At 28.3% G+C, this 20071-nt stretch overlaps 4 protein-coding genes across 6 annotated transcripts in view; all 4 read right to left on the minus strand.

The window, feature by feature from the left end:
- Positions 1-831, minus strand: part of LOC149891611 (uncharacterized) — a 37454-nt gene extending 36623 nt beyond the window's left edge. Inside the window, exon 1 of one of the 2 annotated variants that reach the window (XM_090077761.1) lies at positions 766-831. In XM_090077761.1, the coding sequence (XP_089933887.1) occupies positions 766-768 (3 nt within the window). In that variant the 5' untranslated portion in view covers positions 769-831. The remainder of the gene's footprint in view (positions 1-765) is intronic. The other variant, XM_090077760.1, reaches the window with a different exon arrangement.
- Positions 832-6543: 5712 nt separating this feature from the next.
- Positions 6544-8347, minus strand: LOC145185493 (single-stranded DNA-binding protein 1-A, mitochondrial-like). The gene is made up of 7 exons (XM_080061423.2): positions 8225-8347; positions 8027-8090; positions 7805-7939; positions 7524-7608; positions 7258-7346; positions 7085-7135; positions 6544-6821 (listed from the first exon to the last, which is right to left on the minus strand). Exons 1-7 carry the CDS (start codon positions 8312-8314, stop codon positions 6799-6801), a joined length of 537 nt encoding a protein of 178 aa, XP_079917549.2. The 5' UTR covers positions 8315-8347; the 3' UTR covers positions 6544-6798.
- LOC145185471 (corepressor of RBPJ and splicing regulator-like) lies at positions 8333-12534 on the minus strand. Its single transcript, XM_080061390.2, has 3 exons — positions 12010-12534; positions 9426-9783; positions 8333-9127 (listed from the first exon to the last, which is right to left on the minus strand). Exons 1-3 carry the CDS (start codon positions 12280-12282, stop codon positions 8592-8594), a joined length of 1167 nt encoding a protein of 388 aa, XP_079917516.2. The 5' UTR covers positions 12283-12534; the 3' UTR covers positions 8333-8591.
- A 5134-nt stretch (positions 12535-17668) lies between these two features.
- LOC145189674 (uncharacterized) lies at positions 17669-19072 on the minus strand. Of its 2 annotated transcripts, none has more exons than XM_090079019.1 (3): positions 18965-19072; positions 18303-18378; positions 17669-17908 (listed from the first exon to the last, which is right to left on the minus strand). In XM_090079019.1, exons 1-3 carry the CDS (start codon positions 18971-18973, stop codon positions 17784-17786), a joined length of 210 nt encoding a protein of 69 aa, XP_089935145.1. In that variant the 5' UTR covers positions 18974-19072; the 3' UTR covers positions 17669-17783. The 2 variants fall into 2 exon arrangements, with proteins under 2 accessions (XP_089935145.1, XP_089935146.1); XM_090079020.1 differs by having other exon boundaries at positions 18779-18983.
- Positions 19073-20071: the final 999 nt, after the last annotated feature.

The following is a 20071-nucleotide window of genomic DNA, read 5'->3' on the forward strand; positions in this document are numbered from 1 at the left end:
GTTTTGTTTCCTAAAAGAAGAACTTATGAAACTTAGTACATAGTTGTTCTATCACATGTAAAATTTAGAAAATGTAACCTTCAAACCGTTTTTTTAATAAAAAAAACCAGCGTAGGATACAATAATAATTATTCATCAATTTTTCTACATTCTCACATTCTACGTTCAACCTTTATTTGAAATCTTCCATTAATTTCATTTCGTTATAACACTTTCGTTACAATACTTTAAAATAATAATGCTAAGGCTTATGGAAACCAGGTCTGTTTATTGCGCAATGTAACGGTAATTAATTTTCGTTAAAAATGAAAGCGTTTTGAAAAAAAATGGCGAATATTAGGGTTTTTAGTGGGATTTTTTACAACTTTGACTTCGAATTAGAGCACTTTCCATTGATTTTGAGACCCATGTTTTTATACGATTCTTAATCAGCATAAAATTCTCTATCAGAATCAATCATAAAATTAGGGGGGGAGAAAGTCGAGTAGCGCCCATTCATCACACCCTAAAAAGATTTTTTTTTTCTTTCTTTTTAATAATTTTTTCAAAGCTTATCATTCAAATATTTTTAAATTTTTATTTTATAACATTCTAGTCTAAGGCTTGCAATTATATTAATAAATTTAGTGGTACAAAGTTATTCTTTTTTACACTACCACCTCAAAATTACACTTAATATAGAAAACACTAGATCTTATTTAAAATCGCTACAAAACAAAAAATTCTAATAATAAAGTAATCGACATGTAATTAAAAACTATTTACCATGTTTCAGGTTAACTCGAAAACAAAATGACAGCAATCTTTGTTATTATCTATTAAGCATGGAATTCTCGAAACTATTTTTGTTTCGATACGTTACGAAACGAGACTCGTAACGGAACTCTTCTCGAAATGTTTTTGAGTTACGAGAGTAAAGTTTTTAAACTTTCGAGAAATTTATTTCGATCGGGTCCCGGTTGTTACGAGAATCATTACGAGAACGGTTTCGAGTTTCTCGTAATGATTCTCGTAACAACCGAAACTCATTTTTCCCAAATTTTCATTTTCTCATTACGAGAATTATTTGTGTTTCGGGATATTTCGGGATATTTCGAGTTATTTCGAGTTCCCAAAATGATTTGCAAAAAATTTGATTAACCAGTTAATCAGTTGAAGTACGCATTTTTAGGACATTTGACGAGCGCGACAGCTGAATTTTGTTTTCTTTTTTTAAAAAACACGATTAAAGGTTGAAAATATCAATTTAAAGTCTTTTATTATATTACTTATCAAGACTAGGGTTAGGACTATTGTAATTGTAATTGTAAAAATTAAATACAATTACACATTACAATACAATAAAATTGTATCGTAATATTACAGAAGATTAATTCTTCTGCGGCTGAAAATTCAGCCACTTATAGACTAAAAATTGCTTCTGCGGCTGAAAATTAACGCATGCGCAAGTATTCATATTAATTTACTTCATTTTCTTAACTTAAATATCATTGTGAGATATCTTTTAGGAATTTGAAGAGAATTTGAAGATAATTTAAAAAATACAATGAGCGACCTATCGATTGGAAAATCTTTTGAGAATTTAGTTTTTTTTTGATGTTATCATTTATTTGTCATCTCGATGTAACTTTGCGCATGCGTTAATTTTCAGCCGCAGAAGCAATTTTTAGTCTATAAGTGGCTGAATTTTCAGCCGCAGAAGACTCAAGCATTACAGAAACAATAACAAAATTTTACTTTAGTAATGTATTGTTGTGATGAAAAACAATTACAATAAGTATTGTATTGTTTTTCTTCTAACAATACAATAAAATTCGAGAACTATTGTATTGTTTTAATGAAATAAAATTACAATAACTATTGTATTGTTTTAATGAAAACAATTACAATAACTATTGTAGTGTATTACTTTACATTAAAGTAGAAAAGCTAACGTATTTTAACGTATTTATATTCATCTCTTAACGTATTTATATTCATCAGTTTTTTGTTAATTTTTTAAAAAGTAAATGTACTATGTATAATTTAAATAATGTATTTTTTTAAAATTTTATTAGACTGTTTCAATGGTCGAGCGGTCTGAGGCATATGTCCCGTTATTAGAAAGTCGTGAGTTCGATCCCGAACAATCTATGACGTTTCGCGATTTGACTATTTCTTTAACTTCATCACTTCTTCAAACTACGTCACATTGCAAAAGCAAACCATCCTCAAAGCAAATTATGACCATTGAAAATTTTTTATTAATATTTTTTTCATTTTCTCGATATGTATCGAAATTCAGCTGTTGCGCTCGTCAAATGTCCTAAAAATGCGTCCTTCAACTGATTAACTGGTTAATCAAATTTTTTGCAAATCATTTTGGGAACTCGAAATAACTCGAAATATCCCGAAATATCCCGAAACACAAATAATTCTCGTAATGAGAAAATGAAAATTTGGGAAAAATGAGTTTCGGTTGTTACGAGAATCATTACGAGAAACTCGAAACCGTTCTCGTAATGATTCTCGTAACAACCGGGAATTTCCCGTAACGTAACCGAAATGTTACGAGAAATTAGTTGATTTTTCGAAATCGCTCTCGTAACTGATCGAAACCTCTCGTATCGTAACGTAACAATTTTCTCGATTGATTTTTCCCGAAACGTTTCGAGAATCCCTAGCTTATTATCTATCATATGCTCGAAAGCAGCATTGGAATTTAAATGAGTAAAACCCAATTTATGACTCAGCAATTGTGTTCTCATTATTTTAGAATTTTAATTAAATATAAATCTGGATTTTACCGAGCTTTTCATAGTGAGTGAGAAAAACAATTAATCGTTAATTTTACACGGTATAAGTAAATTATTATTAATTCGGCATTCGGTAAAGCTCGGTACAATAAGAAATGGTGAGTAAAGTTTTATCCTTATCATTTATTGCGCAAAAAAATTGTAACGCTAAATAGAAATATTACTATACTCTTTATCATCTTACAGTCATCATGCGAATTAGAAATTGACGTGTCAAATTTAGGGATGGATAAGAATGTCGTGTTGGGAGGCATCTTTTAAAAGTTCTGTATTTTAGAAACTCCTCAGCCTTATTTCGCACAGCTTAATGTTGTTTAAATAGTGTGTGAAACAAAAACTATTGGTCGCAGTATTTCTTTACTTTAGATGATCTTCGATAACTTGAAATAAAAATGCGATGCGCAATAGTGGGGGATTTTCGTCGTTGAAGCGTTTAAAACACAATAAAAAGCTCTTTTTTGGTTGTGGTAGGAACAATTTTTTTAACAATATTTTTCATATGCGCTCGCTATCTGTGCAGTACATATTCGTTAACTTTATTTCCTGATGGTAATTCTGGGGATTAGATTGAACGATTCTTGATCGCTATGCTGATTATTAACTTCACAGTAAAAAAATTGTGCCCATAATTATGAAAGTGGTCTAAGTCATATATTTCTTGTTTCAAGATATTTAATGATTCGCATTTGAATAAATTAAAAAATATTTTTACATTATGCGACATTTGATTAATGGAAATTTATTGTAGATATGAAATTTTGAGTGAATTTCATAGGAAAATGTTGTTTTTAAAGCATGAATTGAATTAGACCATTTTCAAAATTAACTGAATGTCCAATAATTGACTTAAAGTAATAAAAAAATTGTGATTTTTATTTGAAATAACAACTTTAACGAAATAGTTCATAAATATTTTATTAATTATTTTTAAAAAGTAATCCAATTTTATCATTATTTCGAGTATTTAAGATTCTTAAAATGTTCCTGAAAAACTGGAGGGATGTACGGTAGTAAACTCATAATATCTTCATGTTTTTCTTCCGATACTGGTCTAATGGTGGTGTATAATTGAAGTAATTTAATATTTTCGTATATTTTTGGTCTTACTCTTTTAGTTGAAAGATCCAAAATGTGAAATTTAGAATCATCTAAAGATGTTTTATAGAACATTTTATAAGGTTCATTTTTTAAGAATCTCATCCGTTGAATTTGTAGCCAAGAGACAGATTCGCCCGCGGTATTTTTTACTCTTCTTGTTATTGATTCTTTTAGTGATTGCGTTGAAATAAATTCCGGCTGCGACATTCGTTTTATCGAAAATGTATTTCTTCTTCTGCACTTTTCTATTAATTCATAATAATGCTCAGGGTTGTATAAGTAATTTTCTTTTTTTTATTTTCATTTCTATCAACCCAAAATCACAGTCTTTCGGTAGAAAGGAATGACCCGATACTAAAAATTTGTGGTCTACAGTTTCAATATTATTATTTGATGACTGAGCAATTTTCATCCACGTCAATGCTACTTTAATGTTCCGATTTTGGCCTGAACAAGCATCACTGTAAGCTATTACGCGTTTTTGAGTAGTTATGTCCTGCATATGCGCTAAAATGCATGATGCTACTTCCCGTGCACCTCTTGAAGCTGTAGTTTCATCCCATACGTACATCTTCACACTATCGTCATGGAAATTATGGAAACCCAAGTTGTATACATACATATTTCGCTTATTATAGGCTAACGAAACAGACTGTTTTGGGTATGGAAGAGCCTTTTGCAAAACGAATGAGAATCCATAATATTCCCTAGAATTTTCTTTTACTTTTTTCTGGTCCTCTGCAAGACAGTTCCTAGCTCGTTCGGCATTTTGTAAATGTATATCATGACTTTCTCTTAGGTGGTATTTCTCTTCCTCATTATTGCATGCTCCAATTTTTTCCTTCAGTAAATCGTATTTTTGACATGTGTCTTTTCGAGGAGCATGGAAATTTAAGTTAAATTCTGTATTAAATGTTTTCCTGTAGATCCATTCCTTAACAAAGGGTTGGCTATTTTCCTCGCATTTCTCTAGATATAGACTATACACATTTTACGAATATTCAAATCAGGACTCAAATATTTTCGACTAGGAGCATGACGAGCTCTGGTGTAGTGGCTCTCATATGCTGAGAAACTTAAAATATGTTCTCGTACAGCTTTTATCTTAATTTCATCAGTTTTTCGCGAAGATCCAGAAATTTTCCCACGGCGATCAGTTCCATGTGTTTTAGCATTCAGAGCACGAGATAACCGCCCTATAGAAATTTTATAGGTGTCTAAAAAAAAGTTCCTGCAAACCGACACGTCTGACTTGTTATTTTTTGACAGAAAATACTTGTAGCTGCATTTTCTCATAGGTCTTTCAAACTTTCTGGGTCGCCTTTGTTTTATTAACTGTTGGTGAACTGTAGTACACAGATACAGATTCTGTGTTTCAGAATCTTTTAGTTTCCAGAAAGTATCAAAATTAACTTTTCTTTCGTTATATTCTACGCGATCTAAACATTTTTTTGAGCAAAAGCAATCCTTATTTTCAAAAATTTTAGCACTCACAAGTTTTGATTTTTTTGTCGTGTATTCTTCGCCACTATTTCTCTTAATTTTTCTAATATTTTGTGCGTAACTACCTTCATTTCTTGCCGTTTTCTTGTCTTATCTTTTTCTTGTCTTATCACCATTTCTGGGGTTTCTAAATTTACATAGAAATCTTCATAATATGATTCATCTGACTATGATAACTGCCTCACTCTTTTCCATTTCTTGGAAGTATTACGTGGTCGTATAATATCTGCAGATCACATCGTATTCGAATAATAATTAACGTATTCACATAATAAGTACGTTATTATTAACTTACCTGAACAGCTATCTGACGACATAGTGTTAAAAAATATAAATACTTGCCACCAGTAATTTTATAAATTCCAAAGCGCTAAACTTAATTATATTTTATGGTTAGATAAACCCGAATAAAATTGTCGTAATTATTAAAATTTGATTGTCATTTGTTTTATTATGCAGTACAGAAACGCGTCAAAGAAGGCCATTTCAAGTTGTTTATAATTTCTCTAAATTTTTGACTTAGACCACTTTTATAGTTAACACTAAATGAATTCCGTATAACGTTGTAATTACAACTACTTTTTAAAGGTTCATTTTTGACGATATCGTAAAAATTACATTGAATATATTTAGTTTAAAATCATGTCGAGTGAAATAAGTGATAAATTCATTTTTTTTTTTAAATTTTGACTTAGACCACATTCATAATTATGGGCACAATTAATCTTTCTTTTTCTTTTCTTGTTCCTTGAATGTTATTTTCAACTTTTATGTAATGTCTTGTGAAATTATAAGAAGAAAATATATTATGCTAACAAACGCTTGCAATTCCCACAGTTTTCTTTCTCTTTTTTTTTATCGTTTTTTTAGGACGCTTTTTATCAACTATAAATATACTTGTCGACAATTAAAACAGGCCCTGGGCACCTGCTATATATGCTGTGTTGTAAAGCATTAGAGGTGAAAATTTTATTCCGTATTTAACTTTTAAATGAAAATGTTCCTAAACAAAGCAATACATTTTCGACAAAAAAAAATATCTTTTTTATGAATTTTTGGTTGGTTTACTGGAATACCTTGCATAAACGTAAAAGCGGAGAAAAATGAGAGAGAAAAATGAGAGAGAGAGAAAAAAAAAAGAAAAGCATGAAGACATGTCTTGCTCTTTACTAATTACGCAAAAATATTTTTAAAATACAAAAATGAAAGAAATTTTTAAAAAACCAACAGTAAAATCGTACATAAAAAAGTCAACAAAACACAGTTTAAATTTTACTGTAACTTTTTGAACTCTGAATGAAAAAGTGTTCTTTTACGATTGTAAGCTATCAAACGAATTGAAGCAATAAGATAGCCGCTCACATTTTTTACACACCAAGAGCGTTTATTTTTGTTTTAGGCTTTAGATTACTGGCTTCGATATTTCTAAAAATAGCAATCAGATACAAAGGAATTATTAGAGATTTAAAGAAAATGTTGACGTATGCAAAATTTAAAGAGTTCAAATAAAAAACAATAACATAAATTTGGAATTGACTGATTTATAAAAAGTATATACTATTCATAGTTATAAAATCTATGTTATTAAAGAATGATATGAAGTTGTATACCATGCACAGAACTTTGTATCACACTAAAAAACTTTCAAATACATTATTAGTTAAACAAATTCACGTAAAAATCCTTACCTGGATCTGAACTATTTTCTGCTCCCTTTCCAGAAAGAACAATAAGGTCGTCTAAACAAATTTTTATAATTAAAAAAATGAGGCAGGAAAAAATAAAAAGTAAACGAGGGGTTGTTTAGAGATAAGACAATAAACACAATAAACACATATAACTTTGAATTTTTTTTTTTTACCCGGAACGATCCTAGTTGCTTGAACTTTGGTGCCATCAGCTTTTTCATAGTTAACATATTCAATGGAGCCAACGACTAAGATACGAGATCTGTGAAATCAAGAAACTAATTTTTTAAAATCATCTTAAAAAAATTTTTTTTTTTTTTTGAAAAATGTTTGAGAATATATTTTGATGATTCAGGGCTCCAAATTTTGAAACCTCTGCAGATTGCTTTAAAATTATAGTTTTCACTAAAAACAATTTCATAAGTCAGTACTATTTTACCCTCTGTCAACATACTGTTCCACTCTTTCTACTAGATAAGGTCGAAAAACACAAATGTCATGCCATTCTGTTTTTGACATCATAGCTGAAAAAAAAACGAAGTTCAAGTTAAAAGTCAACTAAGTGTAGATAAAATTCAAGCAGGTAACAATAATCCTCTATGTTATAAACGAATATATTTAAAATATATATCTAAAAGATACTAATTAGACTATATTTAAAAAACTATAAAATTTAAAATCTATAAAATTTCATATTAGAAAAAAAAACTTATGTTTAACCTGATGATCCGTCAGTTTTTTTCTTTGAATAATTGATGTTTGTTGCTAAACCAAAAGTAGCAAACTTTTTCTCTTTTTCACCACGAATAACAGGTGTTTGACCAACTCTACCAAGTAGTTGAACCATATTCAAACCTACACATCAAAATATTTTTGACACTTAGTATTTAAAACAATGACATTTACTACTCAGTGTAAAGAACTATGGATAAGTTTGTTTACTTTTCTCCATTGGGCCAGTATAATCAGAAGAACACCTTTTGCTCATGCTAAGGATATTTGAAAACTAAAATAATTTAAAAAGGTTATTATTATGAGCATTATCAATCAGTGATATTATTTTGCTGAGCACCATCACCAGTTCAACAATTAAAAAAAAATGGTTAGGCAAAAGAAACAATAGGCTCTACTTTTAATTACCTTGCATGATCTTTGTAGCATCTTCACACCCAAAAGCATTTTCTTATAATATAAATGTCTATATGAATTAGACATAATGTATTTGGACATGAAAAAGACAATCAAATAAAACAAGCTATAGAATTTTTTATTGCAGCAATCAAAATACACTTTTAAATTGTTATAAACTTTAATATTTTCAGACTAATAAGTTAACATAATATTTACACTTTTAAACAAGTTGAATGATTTTAAAAAATAACTTAATGAAAGATTTAACAAAATCTACAGCATATGCAAAATTTTGTAATACTTGATTACAGATTCATATGTAAAATTACCCACGCTAGTCCAAGATGGTTGTTAATTCTACTATTTTACAAAACTGCTACTTGTTATGATTAGACTTAGCTGGTTTACCGCGACATAAAGAAATTTGTAAACTAATTTCATCTTCGCTACTACTATGCCTTTTTGGATCATTATAGGAATATGATTTTGTGTTATGTTTTCTTAAATATTTATTTGGTGATAAATGTTTTTTTTCTCTTTCAGCTATTTGATGAGTTTTTCTTTCCTTAGATTGAACATGATGCTTATCATCATTGCTTATTTTTGATATATCATTGAAAATCTCCTCTTTTTTCAGTTTTTGCTTGATTTCTGAACTCCTTTTAATTTTCTTGTTATGCTCAAAATCTGATTCTGATGAGTATTTACGTTTTCTTTCATTCCATATATCATCCTTGGAACTGCTACTTCTCTTCTTTTTTTGTCTTTTATCGGATCTTTTTGTATCTTCATTAAAATCATTTTTTCTGTGTTTTTCTTTATTAGCTTTCTTTTGCAGTTTTGTTAAATTTTTTAAAAGCCTCTTTTTTTGTTTATTGGATAGTGTTTCAATGTATTTCAAATCGTCTTCCCCTAAAAGAAAGCATTAAAGCTAATTCAAAACCTGTTTGGAAAAAATCCAATTGTAATTTTTTATCAATATTTTTATAGACTTTTTCCACTTGAAAAACTCTTAAACATTATGGCAAAGACTTTGGAACTACTTATTGATGAAAAGACAGTGAAAAAATTACTTAAGACTCTTGGGAAGGTCAATGTTCTAAAGTCTATCAGCAAATTTTTCTTTAAAAATCTGCTTGATGAACATAGCTTTTACATATTTTACTCATTGTTGAAAACCTTAAACAGATGAAAAATATATCAGACTTACCAATATCACTGCACTCTTTATCACTTTCAACTAATGTTTGATTCTCAATCATCGGATCTATTTCCTGTCCAATAACTGACTTTTTTAGTGTAATTCCATGTTGTTTACGCATTTCTTTAACTAACTTTAGAGGATCACTATACCTGAGACTGTCAGCAGCTTTACCAATCTTTGCTTCAGCAAGACTGTTTGAAAAAAAAAGAGGACATTCCCGATCTGTATTTTGATGACCCCATTCTTTACATTTGAAACAGCGTATATTTCTAACACAAATACCGAAAGGCTGGTCTTGACACTCAATCCCTAAATCATTAATATATTTTGGGCGAGGAGCATGTTTTTGCCACTCAAACTTCACCTAAAAAATATACAACAAGTAAATATATCAAACAGCTATTAGTTATAAATCATAAACAATTCAAAAATTTTACATTTCAGCTATGTTATTAACGTTTATAAAATATAAGAAACCTATTTTTTATCTGCAAATTAAATGTTTTTCTTTATAAAAAAAAAATATAAAAAATCCTGATTTATTGAAATCTATTAAGTTGAGGTAACTTCTATATATTATTCAATCAGGTTTACAATTTTATATTTGTACAACTATTATATTTTATTTTCCACTCGCTTAAAAAATGTTAAACCTAACAATTCAAAGTTTATAGCTTTCAGCTAGTGAACATTTTCACTGTAATAATGATGTCTTTCTTCCTTTTTTTGTTTAAACAGTTTGATATGGCATTTGAAACTTTTTTACATTAGCTGCAATGAAAGGTTATTATAATGCTGTTTTTAGAGACAATGTGAGACAAAACATAAAAAAACAAAATGTTCCTAACTTTAAAAAATATCAACTTTTTGTTTTAAGAAGTTTTCTTTTCTAAGCATTTTCTTTATACCCATATGAAAATCAATTGTTATCAGCTCAGGATTGTTTATTGAAATGGAAAATGTAATACCTACAAATAGATGTTATCTGAAAGTTTGTATTAATTAGATTTTGTATGCTGTTATTTTTATATTACTTTATTGCAAAACTAAATTCATATAATTGGAAAAAAAAAAGAAGTGAAATATAGCTTGAAATTTTCAAAAGTAAAATTAACAATCAATTTCTTTATTTTATTAATTTATTACAAATAGACTAAGTAAAAAATCTGGTGGCTGTTCAATGGCTAAAAATTTTAAAATTATGCAGACAACCTTTAAAATTAGCAATTAGCTAGATTCTCTAACAAGCATCACTACATGTACTCATCAAATCTATGTTTAAAGAAAGCCAACACAGTATTACAATGATGTGGAAATCTGCAAGTTAGGTGCTTGTGTGATTTGTTTATGTCTTCTACCAAAGAAAAACTGCTTGGCCTTCATAATTAGATAATTATAAAAAAGGAGACTTCCAGTAAGAAAATTGGGCTTGGTGATTTAAAAGAAACCAAATGCAAAGAAAAGAGAAAAAAAAGAAACAAGCTGATAGAAACCAGATGAAAGTCAAAGAAAGATGATGCTAAAATAAAGGCAAAGGACATGTTTCAATGAAGATATAGCTACTTAAGCATAAACGGTTTAAAGAACTGGTCTAAGGTTTTTGTTTAGGACTATAATGGGAAAGTTCACACAATGGTGATAAAAGAGGAACATATTAGTATGACCTAGGAGAAATCTGGCTACCTTGCACAATTTACTGCAGATTTATTCTGATAAACAAACTTTTTTTAAAATTTTCTTGAGAAAAATAATACAACTTAACTTTATTCACTAATACAAAACAGCTTAACCAATATTAACACAAGTTAGTCTGGTGGTATTCAAACATTTCCAAAGAAAATATCAGGCTATAAAAGCTACTTGGCCATTCGTATAAAGCTTAATTTAAAACAAATTATTGTGTCTTTTGAAGGTCAAACCTACAGCAGATAAGTAAACAGGTTATCTTTAAAAGAAGTGACAAGGAACTTGTTGTATTCAAGATTCAGAAATCAGATCAGAAGAAACAATCAATTGGCAGAGACAAATGTTAGATCAAGGACAATTCTGAGACTAAATCTTGAAAATGTTTCTTCAGGAATGATAAATAAGAATAACAAAGAGTGTCATGAGCCAAACATAATAAAATACTCCTTTTTTTGTATACCAATTAAACTGTTAAGATGAATTGAAAGTTTAGCTTTATATAAAAAATTAAGTGCCTTATATTAACATTTCCTGAAGAATCATGTCACAATACCCTACTGAGCATATACATATACATAAGTACAATATATTTATTTACAATCTGAGATCCTCAATATAATACCTCAAATTTTTTTACAAGTTGCTTTGTAAAAATTACTTGCATATTATTTGAAAATAAAAAATATTTATATTAAAGAAAAAGATTTTTTTGTAAAGGACAAAAAATCTAAATAATTTTCCTAAAATAATTTAATAAATTTAGTAAGTTATTAGCCATATGAAAATTGCCTGCTAGTATATTTTATAAAGACACAAATTAAAATAAATACAAATAAAAATAGTAAAATGTTAAGAAAAAATACCTAAATCTTTTTTCATTTTAAAGTATTTTAATAATACATACCTCATCTTCTTTTTCATTTTTTTCGTCATTTAACTTCTTCATTCCAGGTGGCTGGTCATACATGAAATTTAAGTCTAGCTTCATTTTATCCTTATCTGTTTTTGCAGATAACATTCTACTTTGATAACTCTCTTGCTCTTTTTCATAAGTCTCTTGAAGATCTTGTTGTACCTTTTCTTTTGCAGCAGCTCTTTGCTCGTGAATCCATTTTTGTTTTATGTTTGGAAGAGAACCAGGATGGAAAAACTTTTTATTCATAAACTTTCCAAACATTTTTATCTATATATACCAGATATATCTCTCTTTTAATTCTATAAAATTAAAGTATATAGGTTCAGGATTTATTGCCACCAATATATACTGATCTGAAGCATACAGGTTTGATGCGGAGTTCTGTAAAATATATAATTTGATACCAATCTGTACACACGATGGGTTCCGTACAATATATACCTAATCTTAGCTGAATTTTTCATTGACAAAAAAAATCAGAACGGGTTTAAAGGATTTCGCGATGATTAAAACAAATTTCATCCAATTACTTCCAAGCCGTATTAAAATTGGTAAAAAAAACTTATTAAATATATTTCAATAGAGTAACCCTAATGTCACGGCTTAAGAAGTAAAGGTTTTAAGTTGTTTTCTCTTTTCTTAAATTCATTTACAAATAATGCCGTAATACTATTAATATTATGCTACAGTATGTACAGTACTGTTAAATCTGAAGTTTATTATATTAAAACAAATGAAAATGGTGGAAAACAGGATTTTTATGGATTCATTGACATTTTCATTTATTGAATTTGATTTTTTTTTTTTTTTACTTGTATAACTTGTTTTAACATATCAAATGTAGTTTCAAGAAACATAATTTTGTTATCACATGCTACTTAGAAGTTTGTTTATTGTTAATTTTGAATAATCATTTATTATTCGATAAGTACTACATATTTGAAATAGCTTTACTCAATAACTTCAGTATTTCCTGTAATATACAAGTAACATTATTTATTTAAATATTTTAGGAAACCTGGAATGTGAGAACTTTCAAAGCAATAATAACACTTAAAGTTAAATAGTGTAAAGTGAAAAATTATATAAAGCATTAAAAAATGTTTCTAATATAAGTATGATTTTACTTAATTGGCGATTCTAAAAAACAATAACAATGAAAAGATTAGATCTTATCTCGAATATACGTGAATAAGGAGTGGGTAAATTACGATTATGGAAGGATTTACCAAACAAAATCAAATAGAACTGAAGAAACTAGTAATGAAAACATAAATAAAGTAAAGGTTACTTTAGCTATATTTGTTTCGAGAGTAAATATAAAACTAAAACAACGTAGTAGAAATTATGATACATTTATAGGAAAAGATTATCAATGGCAAGAAAATCTTATGACCAATAAAAGTACCCATTTTGTTTCCGGAAAGTCCCATAAACAACTGGAGATCATTGGAGAGCGAAGCAAAAGAGAAAAAATACTAAAGAACTAACTGTTGAACATCATGCTTTATTTTTAGTCTTTGCAAAAAGTGCAAATGCTGCTAGTGAAAAAAATAAAGCTTAAGTTTTTTAAAAAAAGTCTAACATTTTAGAGAGAAAAAGTTAAAGACGCTTTGGATTAAACCTTTCCCTTAAATATGAGTGTTAAATGAAGCTCTTGCATTAAAAGCGATTACTGATCTCAGCAATAAACAATATAAAATGATCAAAAACTTAGCCCTTGGACACATATTTATCACCTTCTTACACGATATTTTAGTGGAAAAATTTAAATACTATCCTAAAAATATATCTTTTTCTCTGATTTCATCTGCAACCAAAAATTTTGCTAAAGCTGTGTTTATATAAATGGTGTAACAATATCAATAGTAACAGTTGATAACAGATGGATAGGATATAAAATATATCAAAACGGCTGATAACAGCTGGTATAAATGATGGCAATTCTGCCAGAGGTGTATTTAAAGTTATTGAAGTTTTTTCTGAAATTACTTTGATTATAAGAATTGACACAACATTCTCATAACCATATCTTGTGGATATCCTATTAACAACAATGAATTAGATTTATACTGCCACTGAAACAGCTAAACTTATAGTGAGTTGGTATAGCTGGTATGTTATACCTCCTACTGTACACAATCTTCTACTTCATAATACTTCCATATCACATAAATTAAGTTTGCTAATTAGGGTATATTCGGAGGATATACTGGAGAGTTAACATACTTAAATAATTTACTTAAATAGAAGATTCGAATAATAGTTTGACAGAATTTTAAGGGAGGATCAACTTGGTCTACATACTATTCCTTACGGTTAGTGTTGTCGTTACTATATGTTAAAAAATGGTGATTTTTCGATATTATATCCTCTTACTCTTCATAGAACTTAATAGATATTCAAATACTAATTTATCACCCGTTGTAATTAATTAGTTGCTCTGACTTTCGTTTACTTCAGAAAAATGACTGGGATTTCAAGCCTGAAATATATTGAATTAAGTTTCCTATCGAACTCAAGTGGAGCTGATAGAACTGAAGAAATTAGAAAAGAAAACATAAATAAAGGTTATATGGTGTAAAAATAAGGAAATATGGTAACGTATAAATTTCAGCCAAGAAATTTTGAAAGTCATAATTGAAAGAAATTTTGAAATGCAAAATCGAAAAGGTTTTTGCCTTTAGAGCAGTTGTTCAAAAAGTAGATCCACAACGACGACCCAAAACGCAGAAAACTGTAGGGTCAGTTCGGCCATGCATCAAAATCAAAGGCAACGCCCAGTATTCATGCAAGAAGCTGGTGCTGTGCCTCTGGAGTAATCAGCTCAGAGTGATCTACTATGATCTACTCCAACCTTACGTAACCATCAGTGGAGAATTTTACCAACAACAATCGATGGAATTAAACCGAGTATTGAACCTCTAATGTCCCCAGCATGATAAAAGAATGAAAAAGTAATTTTTCAGCACGAGAAATCTCTGCAACACGTTGCAAATGTTGTCAAAGGCATATTTGACACTCTTAAACGCGATGTCATTGATTTTCATTTCATTTTCAGATTATATAACTATATATAATCCTATAAATTTGCATATTTTAATTCTTAAGTCATGTACTTCTAAATCCCAGTCAAAATAATTGAAAACTCCTCTTTTTTTTGCGAGATGAAGTCCAAAGCTTCCATTGGAATAATTGGTAATATACACTACTCCCAATTGTTAATTTTTGTAAGAATTAACATATTTTGTATTGTTTCAATGACAACAATCAAATTTTGCCAAGCTCGTCACCAACGAAGTTCCATAATAAAAATTGTTCTTAATTTGCTATAAAACTTATTCTAACTTCTATTTAATTCAGAAGTTTTTCTTTGGAACATTTAACTTCTATTGATTAAAAGTTAAATGTTCCAAAGAAAAACTTCTGAATTAAAGAAGACTGGGTGCTAAAAGTGTTTAAGTCATATATTTCCAAAGTCAAAACTATCGAAAATCTCTTCTCATTCAATTCAATAAAATTCCAATAGAAGGTACAAACAGTTCTATGACCATAACAAAAAAATGTAAAGAAAAAGTGAAAAATTCGGAGAAATATTAACAGATTTGTTTCTGAAATTAATATCTCTAATTCAGTATAATTTTTTTTTTTAAAACAAAATGATATTTGATTTTTTAGATTTCGAAAAAATACTTTTATTAAAAAAGCTTCGGGAGAGCGGTGATTGTTCCGATTTGGAAAAAGGAAACCAAAATTATATTTTTATAATTTTTGTTTTAAAACTTTTATAACGAATGTATCAATGTTCATTAGGGTTCAAAAAATAAAAAATTCTGCTTGAATTTACCATGATTTCTTTCAATGTGATCTTAGGATTAAATTTTAGACTCGCAGGTGAACTAAAAACATTGTACTTTAGATTTACAAGTCGCTTTTTTTGTACAAAACCGATTGGTTATTTAATGTGATCTTAGAATTAAATTTTAGACTCGCAGGTGAACTAAAAATATTGTACTTTAGATTTGCAAGTCGTTTTTTTTTGTACAAAACCGATTGGTTATTTGGGACCTAAAAAAAAGAATCCGTGAATAATTGTAAGATTATCATGGTATCGTTCGTCATCAATTTAAATGATACCAAGATCAATGGCAAATTTCAGACTCAACGATGCACTGCTGAACCCTTCACTTTGGATTTAAGGAAAATTCCTTCGGATTTTAAAGAAATTAAAAAAATATTAAAAACTCATTCTTTTCAAAACGGTACTTTATTTTAACAATATAAAGTTCTTTTAACTTTATACCAAACTGTAAGTTGCGTATATTGTCAAATAAAAACCAACTATCTAGTCGTACAGATTCAGAAATAAGCCATAGGCAAATAAAATTTAAGTCGGCTACTTATTTCCCAAGCCATATAATACTACGCAAAATAAGGTATTTGCAATCTGTTCGAAGAAAAAATGAGCATTAAGACTAGTTTAGGAAAATGATAGAGCTTTAAAAGCCTGTTTAATTTAAAGGTCTTATTTTATACCAATCTATTTAATATCTAAATATTCATGGCAACACTCACTTTGGTTGACAAAAAAACCCTGACTCTTCTTTATATCTGTTAAAACATGGGTAACATATGCCCTTCCTCAATTAGTCATTCCCACTCAGTTTCAATTTTTCAAATAGCGGCTCAGTGGGATCTAATGTCTTTGTCTATCCAGTAACTGTATTGAAAAAATGGTGAAAAAATAATTTTAAAAAAAAACCTTGACATGGTTTATTTTTAAAACTTTTTAGTTTTAATTTGCCTTTTGCATGAGATATCAGCAATAATAAATTATAATACCTAGATGTAAAGTCCATACATAAGATACCTTAGCTATGGGATGATAAGCATGCTATCTCACAACTGTCTCTATTTACTTCTCTAACTATGTACAAACGCCATTTAACCATCTCTTTTTTGTAAATTTTATCATAACAGCAACCATATCAAAAAGTTCAAATTCTTTAATATTTTTTGAATTGCTTTTGGTTGTATGGTTGCTTTACCATTGTCATCAGGATTGCCTGAAGAGGTGACAATAACAGCCTCTTACTCAACTTTTTTTTTACCTTGATTTTTTTCTAGATTACAATATAAACTACAGATAGTTTATATTGTAATTGAGAAAAAAATCTATTACCTTCTCTATTATCTATGATAGTAGATAGTTGAAGTGATTCCAAACCTGTCTTTTCTAATTCCTTTTAGAATAAGAGGTATGAAATCAGAATGCACAATATTCTTTACAGAAATAACAAAATCTATTTTCTCCTTCAGATGTTATAAGTTCCTAGAGTCATTAGAAAATTGTAATTGGGAAGACTAACCAAAAAATGAATTGATACACTAAATTTGAACTAAAGATTATGAAATCACCACATAAGGGATTCTTTACTAATGATTGAACACACTGATCAACGGAGCTTGATTGACCAATTGCAAAAGGTTTAAATATTAAACTGACTGTTAAAAAGTTTTAAATAAATTAGAGCATTTTATTAATTTATAAGTTAAAGCATGTCAGTAATGCTTGTTACATATAGGTTTGAAATAGACAATTAGGATTTACATATATAATTAAAAGAACATTAAAAAATAATTGACATAAAGGTTAATTGTGCTATATAATAATTCAATAGAAATTCTGCTACTAATAAAATTAAAAAATTGGTGACGCTGAAATTGACACAACCACACAAATTAAAAAAAAACTTGTATGGTTAGTTTTTAATCAATGTTGTTTTTTTTCCTGTTTTTTTTATTATCTCCAATATTTCATCAGATGATAGATCAGTTTCTACTGTAACTCGCTGGTTTTCTAGATCTACATTAAACGTTGCCACACCTGAAAATAATTTTAAATGTAATAATAATTGAAGAAACAAATATGTAATCAAATAACCTTTATACATGTAATTTCCCAAAATGCACAATATTTTTAGATTTGTGATAAATTGCTATTTGCAAACTTCTCAATGATTTTCTGGATATTTTGTATGTAAAAGATTTGCTTGTTTGTAAAGATATTTAAGAAAACTTGAAAAGCTAGCAATCATAAACATTTTTGAAACTTCATTAACTTTAGATCTAGATAAACCAAAGCAAACTAGTTTTTATGATATAATAGTAAGCTAAAAATAACAAAAAGGCTTAGAGCATATTCTTAATGGTTTGCTAGTATGTCTGATTTACTTTTCTTAACTATACCTAACCCTGATTTGAAATATCAACTTCTGTACCTTCTTTTTTGCTTAATACTCGAGTCACTGCTCCAGAACAGCCACTACAAGTCATCTCAACTTCAAAGGTGTATTTCTAAAATGAAAAATGAAACATAAACATGTATGAAAAACTAAAAGCATAAATTATATGTGTACACATACTTTATCCCTTGAGTTTTTTCAAGTGACATGTTAATTATGAACTTACAACAAATATATGTATATATATATATATATATATATATATATATATATATATATATATATATATATATATATATATATATATATGTATGTGTATATATATATATATATATATATATATATATATATATATATATATATATATATCTGTGTGTGTGTGTGTGTGTGTGTGTGTGTGTGTGTGTGTGTGCGTGTGTGTGTTTGTGTCAAGTAATCCAAATTAATGATTCGAAATTATAGTGAATTTTAAATTTAACGCTATAAACACTACTATTTAATTATTGAAATACCTATGCATTATTAACAGATAGATTCTTTTTATAGTGAAAGATCATCATAAATTAACATTTAAATCTTGTATTTCAAACTTTAAATTGCTAATTTAGATTCATCGACCAGATGAAACTAATTAAATCAAAGCTAAAATTCATTTTGCAAACTAGCTAAAAAAAGATTAGCATTTTAAATTCACTTACATTTGACATTTTAGTATCTGCCTAAGCTTCAGCTTACACTAATTATTCCGTAATGTACAAACTAACTTATTTTCCGGGGGTTAAAATATTTTAAACCCTAATAAATTCTTCAAAAAAAGACTTCTAACAAAAAAAGAACAATGGGTTGAGGTATATCCACCTCAACAAACGTTCGCTCTTTTTCAAAATCAAAAGTAGTTTTTGCATTTAATGAATTCTTAATGAACAGAGATATTGTCTTAATGAACAGAGATATGTCTGCCAATACTATCTGTTTAGGTGAATTTCATATTTCGAACTAATTACGAGCTTCGTGTATAAAGAAAGAACGAACATAAGTGTACCAATCGTGGCAGGGGGTTAAAAAATGAGAATTTAAATTGCGTCACGCTATAAAATAATTGTATTTTTTTATTTTCGTTTTTTCTTACTCTTTCCAGAAGATTTTTTTTAAAAAAATTCAAAAACATGTCCACAATAAAACCGCCTGTTAAAAAAGCATTAGCTAATTTTTAAAAAATGCACAATTTAGTTTAAAAAAGAAATAAAACTTTATTTGTAATTTTGATTTTGTAATTTATTCAAGATTTCAGACTTAAGATGTAGCAAAAAACATAACAAAAAACAAAATCAACAATATTTTACTTGATAAATTGTTGACTTGACATGTTAAACATGTTAAAAGTTGTGCTTGTGATTTGATTTAAAAAAAAAATAATTAAGGTGGTTTACCAGGTAAGCATGGGAATTTCGAAGTTCGAAATTCGATGATTTCGTAATTTCGGATGTTTCGATCTAAATTTCGGTCCGAAATGTATTCAAAATTGGATCGAAACTAATTTCGAGTCGAAATTTTTCCACAAGTTTTGGGTCGAAATAAATTTCGTATCGAAATTTATATTGAATTTCGAAAGACGAAATTTCGAATTTATCAGAAAAATAAATTTCGCGAATTTCGAAAGAACGAGACTGGCAGGTAAATCGAATTTCGCAATTTCGTGAATTTAGAAAAAAACAAAAATCGAAATTTGAAACATACCGAATTTTCGCCTAAATTTCGTCAAATTTGGAACTAATTCGCCTATTTCGTCTTATCTCGTCAATTTT

Source organism: Hydra viridissima, unplaced genomic scaffold (assembly GCF_058129835.1).
Source record: "Hydra viridissima isolate aposymbiotic clone 2 unplaced genomic scaffold, HvirCarnegie_v1 scaffold_2, whole genome shotgun sequence".
NCBI classification, from domain to species: Eukaryota; Metazoa; Cnidaria; class Hydrozoa; order Anthoathecata; family Hydridae; genus Hydra; species Hydra viridissima.

Excerpts from the sequence above, each read along its gene's own strand:
- LOC145185493 (XM_080061423.2), bottom strand. The coding sequence starts at position 8,314 with ATGTCCAAATACATTATGTCTAATTCATATAGACATTTATATTATAAG. Across the intron at positions 7,136-7,257 it reads AGCAACTAGGATCGTTCCGG|ACGACCTTATTGTTCTTTCT; the intron begins GTAAAAAAAAAA and ends AAATTTGTTTAG. Across the intron at positions 6,822-7,084 it reads AGAAAATAGTTCAGATCCAG|AAATATCGAAGCCAGTAATC; the intron begins GTAAGGATTTTT and ends TGCTATTTTTAG.
- LOC145185471 (XM_080061390.2), bottom strand. The coding sequence starts at position 12,282 with ATGTTTGGAAAGTTTATGAATAAAAAGTTTTTCCATCCTGGTTCTCTT. Across the intron at positions 9,784-12,009 it reads AAAATGAAAAAGAAGATGAG|GTGAAGTTTGAGTGGCAAAA; the intron begins GTATGTATTATT and ends TATATTTTTTAG. Across the intron at positions 9,128-9,425 it reads TAAAGAGTGCAGTGATATTG|GGGAAGACGATTTGAAATAC; the intron begins GTAAGTCTGATA and ends GCTTTCTTTTAG.
- LOC145189674 (XM_090079019.1), bottom strand. Across the intron at positions 17,909-18,302 it reads AGTATTAAGCAAAAAAGAAG|GTGTGGCAACGTTTAATGTA; the intron begins GTACAGAAGTTG and ends AATTATTTTCAG.